This window comes from Arachis hypogaea, chromosome 17 (assembly GCF_003086295.3).
Source record: "Arachis hypogaea cultivar Tifrunner chromosome 17, arahy.Tifrunner.gnm2.J5K5, whole genome shotgun sequence".
NCBI lineage: Eukaryota > Viridiplantae > Streptophyta > Magnoliopsida > Fabales > Fabaceae > Arachis > Arachis hypogaea.
The window spans coordinates 110,832,003-110,845,584 of record NC_092052.1 but is presented as its reverse complement, the minus strand read 5'-3'; the positions used below and the strand labels follow the sequence as shown (position 1 = coordinate 110,845,584).

The window sequence follows — 13,582 nt, the reverse complement described above, 5'->3', positions numbered from 1 at the left end:
ATTTATCATATAAATAAAATAAATATAATAAAAAATAAAAATATAAAAGAGAGTACTATAAATTTTATAATGTCACACAAAAAGAAAATATTCTATAATTTTTTTTAGTATCGTCAGTACTCTTTAATTTAGTATTATTTTAGACTATAAATTTTTATTATTCATGACTCTATTGTTACTTATAATTAATTTTTTATTTATTTTGTCATTTTTTTATAGGATCATAATTTATATTATTCAAAATTTTGATAATAAACGTAATATATAATAATTACAATTACAAATTTTACAAATTCAGAATAAAAAATAAAAAAATTAATACAAAACAAAAATAGAGTACATCAAAGAATAGAAAAAAATTATACAGATAAGAAATAATAAAAATTCTATAAAACTAACAACATATATTATATGAACAAAAAAATACCATAAAACGTAAATAAAATTTATATGAATAAAATCAAATAAAAATAAAAAAATTTCAATTTGTTAGTGATTGAAATAAATCTGAACGATTTTGATGAAAAAAATAGAACTAAAAAATTATGAAGAAGTAGGAAGAACTACAAAGAATGACTGTGAAGATAATAGTTACTAGTATCATTTTTATAGAAGAAAATGAAGGGTATGGTTGGTAAAAAAGAAATATTTGAGCTTCTCCTAAACGTGAACGTCAAAACGTGAAACGCAGAAGCTACAAATTTGAGCTTCTCCTAAACGTGGGTTCAGAGGCAGAATCAATTCTGCGTTCACAAAGATAAAAATGGCCAAACATAAGAGTGAAACTTTCAAGAAGCTCAAACGTGCTTCTCTCCGCCCCAACGTGTTTGCCAAACACACCCTTAGTAAGCTCAGCTTCGTTCTTTGCACACGCGTGCACTCTTGCTCCAAACCCAATCAGTTCCTCTATAATGGCATGACTTTTGTTGATGAAAAAGTAAAGTATTGTGTTGTACTAATTTCGGACAAATGATGCAGATTATGAGATTATCAGTTTAATAGAACAGATTAGGTCTCAAACTAAACAAAATCAAAAGCAAAAAAACAACAACACAACAGAAAATGCAGCAGTAACAAGCTAACAACAACAACAACATCACAAAAGATCAATGAAAATCAAAATACACAATAACAAAAAAAGAACCAGCATTCTTTGTTTCTTCCCATTAGAGCATGAACTAGATCTAAAAGTACAAAGAGGAAGAAAAAATCTAAGAAGATTAAGTAGATTACCTATTAGAAGTGACAGAGATGGCAAAACTAAATTGTTGAAGCTTGCTGAAGGCAGCAACAACGGCGTTGCTTTCTGAGGTGAGGAGATGAGCCAGATTGAAAATCATATCCTAGAAGGCAGCGACAATGGTGTTGCTTGCGATAGTGCATAGATGAATGACGGCAGTGAGATGAGCGGTGACAAATCTTCATATCGAAGCCAAATTGTTGAAGCTTACTGAAGGCAACAACAATGGAATTGCTTGTGGCGGCGAGGAGATGAGCTAGATTGAGAACTAGATCCTAGAAGCTCGTTGAAGGCAGCGACAATGGTATTTCTTGCGATGGCGAGGAGATGAACGATGGTGATGAGACGAATGCTGACAAATCTTCAGATTGAAGCCGGATCGTAGAAGCTCACTGAAGGCAGCGACAACGGCATTACTTGCAGCAATGAGGAGATGAGCTGCAACGAAGGAATGAGCGACAGCGAGGAGTTGAATGACAAATCAGTGGAAGATGAACAATTGCAAAAAATTAGGGTTCATCATTGACATCATCCGCACTTTCTCATATGCAACAAGCCAACAATACTAATCACACTCTCATATAGTCATATGCAACATCACTCAAGTTAAGAAATAAAAAAAATTCTATGGAAGTTCCAAACCGCCACAATTAACAAAAGCCACAAAAACCATGAGCATTATGGCATAAGTTAGCGCCACTGAAGTTAACAAACATAATGACAGTTCTTTAAATCTGTCATAAAATTAATGCCATTTTTACCAACATTTTTTGTAGTATTAACTTGTGTGTTCTAGTTTTTATCTATGTTCCACAATTATAGTTTAAGTAAGTTCAAAAGAAAGTTTCAACTCAAATCAAATGGGATGCTCCTATAAAAAAAATTATCTTGGAAGTTTATTATTTTAATCTAGTACCCTAATTTTTTTTTAAAGAGTTGGTTGGATGAAAATTAAAATTCTAAGTTCTTTTTCCTATTCTATACAAATCTCAATCATTTCATGCATATAGAGAAAATTACCAAGATTACATTATCACATGTTCATCTATACACAACTAAAATAACAATAAAAAGATATATACAAACCATGCTAAATAAAAATACAAATAAAGCTCTAAATTATATACAAAACAAGTAAAATACAACTACTAAAAGAAAATTTAAAGTAACCAAATAATTAACAAAAAATCTAAAAGACATAGCAATAAGAAAAATAAAATATGAAAGTGTTTAAAAAAAGCGTCTTTACAACCACAATTGCCGTTCTAAGCCACTCCCACACTTGAATTTTGCACAGTCCTCTGTGGGCTTTCTACGATTAGGAACGCGAAAACTTGAACAAATTACCAACTTCAGCTGGTGGATCTTCATGCTGTTGTGGAGGAGGAAGAGGTTTCTCCCTTCTCTATCTATCGTAGCATTTTTCTTCTTCTACTTTCTTTTTTGCTTATGATAACTCATCCTGAAAAATATAAAAAAGAATATAGTAAGACGAGTAAATTTGAAGACAAGGAATAATATATTGTTGGAATGAGATAATAATCACTAAAATGAAGTGAGTTTATTAGTTTGTGATATTAGGAAAAATAGTATGTGAATTCTAAGTTTGAGTTTTTCTTGTGCAAAAACCACATTTGGATGCTACTTTGAGTTTTTCTTGTGTTTTTATGATTATAGGTGAAATTCGGAGCAGTTTGGAGAAGCGTGGAGTAAGAAAGGAAAATGCTGGCAGCACCCTCCCTGAGCGCTAAACACCCACCTGGCATTTGGCGCCAGTAGGGAGCACAAGCCAGAGACGCACGCTTCCCCCATTGGCGTTCAACGCCCATTCCTGAAGTTGAACGCCAGCAGCAGCCCGTTTCACACCTCTTTGGGCCTCTAAGTAGATTTAACACTTATTAGTTTTATTTTATTTTCTTTTTGTAATATTTATTTACAAATAATATCTTTTAGGTCTAGAATTTATTATGAGGTTAGTATTTAAAGAAAAAGATTAACCCTAATAGGGGGTTCGAACATAATCTTCTTCCTTTCGCACTTTTTAGAACTCTGTTATCTCTGTAAGTTATGAGCAACTAAACCTCCTAGTTAAGGTTATGAGCTCTGTTTATTTCTATGGATTAAGATTATTATTCTTCTATTTTAATTTATGTTTGATTCAATTCTAAGGTGTTGTTTTCGCTTTTAATCTTATGAACTGGGTGGGACGAGAGTATGACCCTTTTCTACATGAGTTCTTGTGATTCTCGAGAGAGTTATCTTGCTTGAACTACAGCTTGAAAACACTCCTCCTAAATTGCTAATAACATTAACTAATTGGGATATGTGACATAAAATCCTGTTAGCTTTGGGTAATTAGGGTTTTTGTGGCGTTAAACCAGTTTTCTAAACTAACCCTCTAATCCGAATTGAGTGACCACAAGAGTGGCGTTTGATGAAGGTTAGGAAAAATTAAACCACTAAGAGATTAGGGTTTAATCACTCATGGTTTGCCATAGAATGAATCATTCATTGTTAAAATAGTTGGTAAGACGTTTTAATCCGAAAAGATAAACATCTCCAAGACCTTAACTGTTTTCTCATTATTGTTTTACACCAAATTCTTATTTGCTTTCTTTATTTGCTATTTTATTGTTTTATGCATTTACAACAACAACTCCCTTTTTACTGTTTGTCTGACTAAGTCTAACAGGATAACCATTGCTTGCTCAGTCCGACAATTCTCGTGAGATCGACCCTTACTCACCTGAGATATTACTTGGATGACCCGGTGCACTTGCCGGTTAAGTTGTGCGAGTTCTAATTTCGCGCACCATGTTTTTGGCGCCGTTGCCGGGGATTGTTTGTGATTGACAACTACCAGTTGTCTTGTTGCTTAGATTAAGTATTTTTTATTAGTTTTTGTTTATTTATTTCTCTTTTTAATTTTCAATTCCCCTTTTGTTTATTCTCCTTAATTTTCAATTTTATCTTATTTATTTTTCTCTTTATTTTCGAATTTTGTTTTAGTTATTTTATTTTCATTTAATTTTGAATTTTAAGTTTGGTGTCCCTTTAGGTCTTGTCTTTTCTTTTCAAAATTTTTTTTATTTATTTTAATTTATTTTCAAAAATCTTTTAGGTTATTTGTTTATCTTTGTTTTTGAATTTTTTTTAGTTAGTTGCTTATTTTACTTTACTTTAGTTCTTTTAGGATATCTCATTGGGAATTCTCTATATTTTGATATAGAGACTCCCACTTTTTCTTTGTTTCTTGTTTATAAGCAAGAACAAGAATAAAGAACCCCTTTTCAAGTTTGATTCTAAACCTGAAAGAACCTTGAGGCGGCATTTACAACAAGCTAAAGCTTACAAAGCCAGAGAAAATCCCAAGAAAACCTTGAGAAGGAAGCTGAACATACCACTATGACAGCTAATGGAGACAATCCGAACGCTGAAGAGCAAGCAAGGAAGGTGCTTGGCTCATACACTGCACTCACATATGACTTCTATGGGCGCAGTATATCTGTACCTGCCATTGGTGCCAACAATTTTGAGTTCAAGCCTCAATTGGTTACTCTGGTGCAACAGAACTGTCAGTTTCATGGAATCCCACAGAAGGATCCCAACAAATTCATATCCGACTTCCTGCAGATCTGTGACATTGTTAAGACGAATGGAGTGAACCCCGAGATTTACAAGCTCATGCTCTTCCCTTTTGCTGTAAGAGACAAAGCAAAGCTGTGGCTGGATTCTCAGCTCAAGGAGAACCTTGACACATGGAATAAGGTGGTCACTGAATTTTTGACCAAGTTTTTTCCACCCCAGAAGTTGAGTAAGTTTAGAGTGGATGTCTAGACCTTCAAACAGAATGGGGGAGAGTCCCTCTATGAGGCCTGGGAGAGATACAAGCAGATGATCAGGAGATGCCCTTCCAACATGGTTTCAGATTGAACCAGGCTGGAGATCTTTTACGATGGCCTCTTTGAGATGGCCAATATGTCACTGGATCACTCCGCAGGTGGTTCACTACACATGAAAAAGATGCTTGAAGAGGCAAACGAGATCATTGAGATGGTTGTCAACAACCAGTACACGTACACTTTCGAGAGGAACCCTGTAAATACTGGGACTACTCAGAAGAGAGGAGTCATAGAGGTGGACACACTGGATATCATTTTGGCACAGAATAAGCTCATGTCCCAGCAGATAAGTATGACTTCTCAACACTTGACCGGAATGCAAGTTTCAGTTGTCAACACAAAATGCATCCTATGACATGACTAGGAGTTTGATTCTTTTTAATAATGTTGGATGTTTCTTCTTTTTAGGTTTTAGATTATTCTATTTCTTAGTTTTAGAATTTTATTTCTTATGTTTTAAAAAATAATATCCAAAATTTAACAGAAAAACATCTAAAATCATTGAAAAAAATTCAAAATCTAACAAAAAATCAAAATCGTTAAAAAGAACATCCAAAATTATAGAAAAAAACATTTGAAACCTCTAACATTTAAACATCCGAAATTTAAAGGTATTGTTTGTTTTCATTTACTTTTTAATGTACATTCCCAGAAAATATCTGAAATCTCTAAAATTTAAACATAAAAAATCTAGGTATAAAAAAAATCCGAGATGATGCCTTCGTTTTTAATAGCTTACTTTCATTTACTTTTAATTATACATTCCTAGAAAAATACCTGAAACATCTGACATTTAAATATATGAAATCCAGAAATAGGAAACATCCAAAATTTTGCCTTTTTTTTTAATATTTTGCTTTCATTTATTTTTAGTCGTACATTTTCAAAAAAAACATTTGAAACCTCTAAAATTTAAATATTTGAAATTCATGTATAAGAAACATCTAAAAATAATGCATTTTTTTTACCATAATTAAAAGACCTTTTATTGCATTCAAATTTTGAAACTTTTTTTTGTTAGGTTTTGAAAGTTCTTTAGAATGATTTTAAATATTTATTTTTATTACGTTCTGAATGTTTTTTTGTTAGATTTTAGATTTTTTTTACAATAATTTTAAATATTTTTTTTGTTTATTTGCGATCCAATTAATAGTTAGTTATTGTTTACTGATACTCGAGTTGGTTAACTGAATTGTTTTTAATCCTTGCACTAAGAATGAGGACGCTCATTAACAAAAAAGATAAAAAATATTTCGACTTTGGGAGAAAACTCGGGTACAAATTCATACTCCCCTGATATTTATCGATACTAGACTTCCCCTTATACAAAATAAATTTAACAAGGTGAGACTTCATGTGCTAGTTAATTTGATTTAATTTCTCGATCATAAACTTAGAAGACAACTGTTACATGATTGAATAACATTTTTCCTGGTATGAATTTAGTCGTGTGTTAATTTCCCCAAGTGCAACAAGCAACTAAAAATTGGGTCGAGGGGAAGGAAAACTCTTGAAGATATAAAACACTTTTCCTTCTATGGTCAGAACTCAGAACTCAGAACCAACACACAAGCACCCGCTTCATGTTGAAGACAGAGACTAAAGCAACACTTGAATACTACAACTCTACTCACGAGTCAGTTGATTTTGCATTCACACCTAAGACCCTACCTGACTTATTGTCATCAGGGTTAAACTCCGGTTCAGATATACTGATTGCCGAACACTCCTCAATCTGATATTCCCTCTCGTCATCCAGTGGTTTCATATACGAGCATGATCGTTCCTCGGTATCTACATTAGGTATAGGCTCATGGCAAGAACCAAACGGCAACTCCATGGATGTAGACCCGGGAGGTTGTGTTCTCATCTGCACCGATCTCAAAAGTGCAGCTCTTCTCAAATCAGCTGAGTGGCATATATCACTTGGAGATGATGGGAATCGGCCCTCAGAATCTGACCCTCGTTGGCGAGGCTGGGAGCATGTGACAGCCAAGACGGTTGAGCTATGCGACGCAATTGAACTACTAGAAGGTGCTGAAGAGGATGCATTCTGTGGTTTTTGGTACCTATATGGAGAAGAAACTGGACTGCTTGGAAGACTGTCCAGTTGGGTCGGGCAAGCGTGCAATGGGGTCTCGCAAAACCTCAAGTCATCTGAGTCTTCTGACATAGGTGAATATTGCCAAGACATATCATCCCTGAAAGTAAATTAAACAAAATTTATTTGAAACATTTGCTAGAAACAGGAGCATTGAACATATTTGCTTATACAAAAGGCTGATTGTAGTTCACTGTTGCTGCAAGAGAGTTGTCATTTTCTATTTTAAAAAATGTCTACTTTTATACCTTTTTAGTTTTTACAGTAAACTACAGAGAACAAAAAAGAACACTGTGGGACAACATCACAAAATAGTAAGACAGAATTAGAGCATCAGGGAATTCGATTCCTTTATATCTGTTGTATTTATTTTCAAGCTAAAAGAGAATCATAAACTAACACACTAGATACGGAAATGCATACATGACATTATACACATGAGGAATTGAGGATGTAGCAATTTTTTAACAAAAATGCTATTCGTACATCAAAATCAGCCACTAATGTATTTGTGTATAAATACATGTGTGGTTTAATTTATTTTCAATGTGTATTTATATTCCAACATGTATTTTATACTAGTGGATGATTTTGGTGTACACGTAGCATAGTCGATTTTTTAATCTATAGGATATAACAGAGCAGCCCGGTGCACAAGCATCCCGCGTTAACACAAGGTTCAGGAAAGAGCCGCACCCAAAAGGTATAATGTATGCAGTCTAATCTGATAATTACGTCAGTGACTGTTTCCACGGTTTGAATCCGTAACCTCGAGGTCACATAGAGACAACTCAACCGTTGCTCCAAGGCTATGAAACATGTATTTTGTTATAAATATACCTTTTTGTATGTGTATGCAGTTAAAGTTGTTAGTTTATAAAGCGATTTCAAATTATATAAACAAGAGGAAACATTGCTATAAATATAACTGCAAGATGACTGCACCACAAATAAAGTGTTTACACGACCAAACAACGTCTATGGCCCCAGGCCACATGTGTTGACATGACTAAGTGCTAACGAATCCTAGTAAATAAAACAGATAAAAATGTGTATTTATTTGAATGTAGATAGAATAAGCTCTTGTCTATCTAAGAATGGCAAAGTATTTTGTCATAGTAATTCTTCATTAGAAAAACCGTAAAATTGTTACTAGAGCATGCTCAAAACAATCCATTCATTATGCTAATATGCTCTCTATGAATACTCCGGATTATACACTATAGCTATAGAGTAAACTGCTCTTGAATTGCAGTTCCTACCCATCTATCTTCCCTTCTTGTTTTACACCACAAAGCTACCAAAATGGAAAACTAGAGGCACATAGTAAAAGGGAGTGTTTGACCATGTAAACGAAGGAACTCACATGAACTACAAGATTATGTTTAAGAAATATAAACTGATAAACATGATTAATTATTTTCCAACAAAACAATAACAATTAAAAGTTTGGTAATCCTTTTCTTCTCCAAAATAGAGATTATAGTTCTCACTTCTCAGCACTGAAAAGCACAATAATGTCATGCAGCACCATCGAAAAAGGTCTCCAGGTCTACAGCAACTCTAATGAGTGCTAGGCTCAACTATTTGCAATATCTTTGATGAGCAAGAATGATATATTCAACACATTAACCCCAAATTTCCATGTGTAATGAGGAAGATCACATTTATGGAAGAGCATAATTGACACATAATCAATACTAGCATACACAGCCAAACAATATAAATTAACTGTAACTTGTTTAAAGAGCAAGTAGAAGCTTGCTCATCAATGAAACACTACCAAAAAAAAAAAAAAAAAAAAAAAAAAACTCATCCATCAAAATAGTTGATGACAACATTCCAAGCTGGGACAATATGGTACCTATATAAGAAAGTGGCCATGATTTTTACCTAAGAGAGAACATGCTTTCAGACCTGGCTGGAGAGTCCATTAGATTATCCGGAAGAGAGTCACCAACCGTCAGTCCATTAAGACTGGATGCCATTATCTGAACAGGAAAACCATCGATTGAGTGACTCTAATTTGATTCTAGTGCATTTCATTGGATTGCAGAGTATAGATGAACAAAAGAAACATCAACGTTGACCACCTCCTGATAACATACATTCTATATGATCCAGGCAAATAATATCTTTCTAACAAAAAGGAATCCCATGAGATTGTGTTTAAGCTCAGTCATGCAAAAATGCACTGTGTAATTTAACCAAATCTAGCAACTTTTAAACAAACAACAAATCCACTAGGAATGGGCTAGTTGAGTTTATTCATGTATTATTACTGAGATTCATAAATACATATAATATCTGCTAACCAATTTGGCAATGCAATCTTATTATTCAAGATAGAAGATGCAAATGATCATCCTATTACAACTGATACAAGCAATAAATCAACAACAATGCTCATAATCTCAACCACTTCCTTATAAAACACCAACAAAAAGGTTAAAATGTATAGTTAAGATAGTGGGGAAAATGTTCTAAAAGTTATGTCAAAGACAGACCACTAAAATAAAACAAAACCATAAAAAAGAAGAAAAAAAGTCGCCAAATTTAAAAACGAAATGGATACCTCGCTAAGGTAACGCTTGTGAGAGCGAAGATTGTCAACATAAACTTCCTCTTCAGGATCTCTGGTGCGCTTTGCACTGGGCGATGATGACCCAGCCACATTAGAATCAGAACCCATTGTTGGGTCCAACTAATCTAAACCTGAAACAACAATTGAAGCCAGATAAGACGAAGAATGACTAAATGGTGAAAGTAGATTAGAAAGAAAAAATGTAGAAAGAATAGTTAGACTTAAATGTAGAAAGAATAGTTAGAAATATTCTTCCAACTAGGATTATAAATTTTTGAGAATGGGTTGTTCTCTCAGAGGTTCTGAAAACCAGACCGGTCATCAAACCACTTTAGTCACTGGTTCACTGGTTTATTGGTCTAACCAGTCAAACCGGTGGTTCAACCGAAAAAACTGTTTTAGAATAAAATAATAAATAAATTATAAAGGGCCAAAGATGAGCATACTCCAAGAACTCCTATTAGATGCAAGAGCATTCAACATTATCATATATTCTCACACACACATACAAAGCCTTAACTCAAAGAACAACGACAGCAAGTGACTTGGAAAGAAAATGTAAACACCGAAACAATCACAAGCATACACAACATGTGAATATTATTATAGCAAACATAATAATAAAATAGCTCTTCTAATGCGTCTCCGAAAATATCCCAAATCAAGAAAACTACATAATCTTGATCCACTTGATTCAGAAAGCTACATATATTAGAAAAATTAAGAATCAACTAAAAGAAAAAGAAAAGGAAGGCCTGGTTGATTCGATTCAATTGCCTGAGATGAAGAATCAAATAGGGCTGAAAAGCTGAGAGTTTAAATGTTAAACCTCAATATTCAAATAACATGACTCCATTATTGTTATTATTACACCCTTCTAATGTCACAAACTCAATATATATTATAGTCCGTTGACACTTGTGTATTCACAACTTGGCCTCATCATTCTGATTCATACCTTAAGTAGAAGAAAAAGTCCCAATCAGCTTTCATTACAATTTTATCCAGAGAGTTGGGGTTTTGGTTCGGAGTTCATGCCGATGATGATGACAAGAGGGATGAATCCGTGAATCAGTAACATAGGCAGTGCAAATTTTAACAAAGCTCATCACAATGATTAACAACAACAAAAAGCACTGAAGGAACAGTGAATCAGTAATATAGGCAGTGCAAATTTTAACAAAGCTCATCACAATGATTAACAACAACAAAAAGCACTTAAAGAACAGTGAATCAGTAACATAGGAAGTGCAGATTTAAAATTTAAAAGTTATCAATTTAAAATTTATCATCAAATACAATCAGTGAGCAAAGCCAATCAATCAAGCACTGACTTTGCATTCTGTTCTGAATCAGTGACTGGGAAGCAACAAATTCAAGTTACAGCAACAAATTTAACAAATCCTAGTAAAGTCCCGATTTACAGCAAAAAGGCAAATTTATTGATTACCAATTCAGCAACATGCAAAAATACAGGGAGAAGGGAAATCTGAAAAAGAGAGAACACTAAACCAAAACATTAACCAGTCGAAAAGTCTAGGGGGCCAGCAATTTTTGTATTTTCTGGCCAGCACTTAACCATCAAAACAAAAACGAGTGATTTCCCACCATTAGATGTAATCTCACACCATTAAAAACACTATTAATGGCCAATTGATGGTTACAAAACACCAAAATTGCTGGCTCCCTAGCATTCCTCTTAACCAATAATCACAAAAACATTAAACCTTCACCCAGCAATTACAAACAAAGCCAGCAATTACAAATATTAGCACATTATAAAACATTCCAAAAGACTAAACCTTCACCCAGCAAAACCAACAACTACAAACAAAGCCATCAGTAAATTTGAACCAAAAAATTAAGAGCCATCGAGACATCAGTAACAGAGCCATCAGTAACAGAGCAAAGAATTGAAAGCAACAGACTAACAGAGCCATCGAGCCATCAGTAAATTTGAAAAAAAAAAATTTACAGCCATCAGCAACCAGCAAATACAAGACAGATCCATCAGCAGCAGGCAATTACAATCTACAAAACATTACAAGAAAAATGGAACAAAAATTGAACAATTTCAGAACTTCAAATGAAGAAGATCACCGAACATTCAGAAATTAGAAGGAAGAAGCGGAGGCGAAGAATTGAAAGCAGGGCCACTAACCTGGGTTCCATGCCGAGAAGCCAGCGAAGATGAAAACGACACGGGGAAGAGGAAGCAGCGGCGCCGCGGAGGACCTGGGGACGGCGGCGGCGATGAAGGGCTAGGGTTTTGCTTTGCTTCAGAGATCTCCAGGGAGTGCAAGAATGATTGGGGAAGAAGGGGAGGTTGGTTCACGAATGGTTCTGCTTCTGTTTTGGTTTTTTTTTTTTCTTTTTTTCCAAATAAACAAAACGGCGTCGTTTTATTCAATTGGTAGTCCCTTTCTTTTCCAAAATAGAGTTTATAGTTCTCACTTCTCAGCACTGAAAAGCACAATAATGTCATGCAGCATCATCGAAAAAGCTTTTCAGATCTACGGCAACTCTAATGAGTGCTAGGCTCAATTATTTGTAATATCTTTAATGAGCAAGAATGATATATTCAACACATTAATCCCAAATTTTCTTGTGTAATGAGAAAGATCACATTTATAGAAGAGCATAATTGTTAATTGACACAAAATCAATACTAATATACACAACCAAACAATATAAATTTATAAATTAGGGTAATGCTATGATACTAAAATGATTTTTTTTAGCAGCTGCTAAAATGCGTTGGACACAATATATAAAATATACGTGTGTTGATTTTGATATGACAGGAGAAACATCAACTGAGCCGAAGTATCAGTGGAAAGAATGTTTGTCAAAGTATAGGGAGATAATTATGTCAAATAGTGTATTAATTTGAGAGTTTAATCTTTTATAAGAATTGGATTAATCTTTTTGTTATCGTTGGACTTTTTTGTTAGTAGATGCATTAGATTGGTAATGTAAAGAATTAATCCAATAATAATAATAATAATAATAATAATGATAATGATATTAAAAAATTATTAAAATTTATTATTTTTTGTCATTATTTAGTTATTAACTCAATTTTTTTAGTTTAGTAATTCAACAATATATTTTATTCTATATTTTTAAACATTGATAAATGATAACTAATTAATAATTAAAAATAATAAATTTTGATAATTCTCTAATATTTTTCTAACAACAACAATAATAATAATTGAAGATGTGGTGAGTGTTAGGACTTCGTCTAAAACAAAATTCACCTCCAAAAATATCCCAACTTCTTTTTGTGAAGTGAGTAAAAAAAAATCTATTATCTCTCCTCCCTTAAAAGAATTTGTCTTCCTGTCTCATTTTTTGTTTTATCATTATTTTTTATGTTATTTTTAATATATAAGTATTTAATGTCTATATAAAAATTTGATTCTAAATATATATTTTTTGAATTTGTAATATAAATAATAATTTTTATATTTTATTATTTTCATTTTTTATAGTCATACAACTATAAATTATTATTATAAACCTTAAATACAAATTTTATTTTAATAAATACATTAAAAATTTTTAATGTATAAATTAAAAGAAAAAATTAATTATAATAAATTTTTTATTTTAATTCATATTTATTTATTATGTATGTATTCGATTCATATGTAAATACTTAAAAATTGAGTTTACCTGATTTGATTTATATAAATCTATTTAGAATATGTATAAAACCAATTTCTATTCAAAAAATCTGTATAATTTTA

At 32.9% G+C, this 13,582-nt stretch overlaps 1 protein-coding gene across 3 annotated transcripts; it reads right to left on the bottom strand.

The window, feature by feature from the left end:
- Nucleotides 1-6,499: 6,499 nt before the first annotated feature.
- On the bottom strand, nt 6,500-12,602 carry LOC112764918 (uncharacterized). 3 transcript variants are annotated; one of them, XM_072223278.1, is made up of 5 exons: nt 11,989-12,569; nt 10,786-11,858; nt 9,819-9,958; nt 9,137-9,234; nt 6,500-7,343 (listed from the first exon to the last, which is right to left on the bottom strand). In XM_072223278.1, the coding sequence occupies exons 3-5, from the start codon at nt 9,933-9,935 to the stop codon at nt 6,773-6,775; spliced, it is 786 nt and encodes a 261-aa protein (XP_072079379.1). In that variant the 5' UTR covers nt 9,936-9,958; nt 10,786-11,858; nt 11,989-12,569; the 3' UTR covers nt 6,500-6,772. The 3 variants fall into 3 exon arrangements, with proteins under 3 accessions (XP_072079379.1, XP_025666532.1, XP_025666531.1); XM_025810747.3 differs by having other exon boundaries at nt 11,803-11,858; XM_025810746.3 differs by lacking the exon at nt 10,786-11,858 and having other exon boundaries at nt 11,989-12,602.
- Between the last annotated feature and the right edge of the window lie 980 nt (nt 12,603-13,582).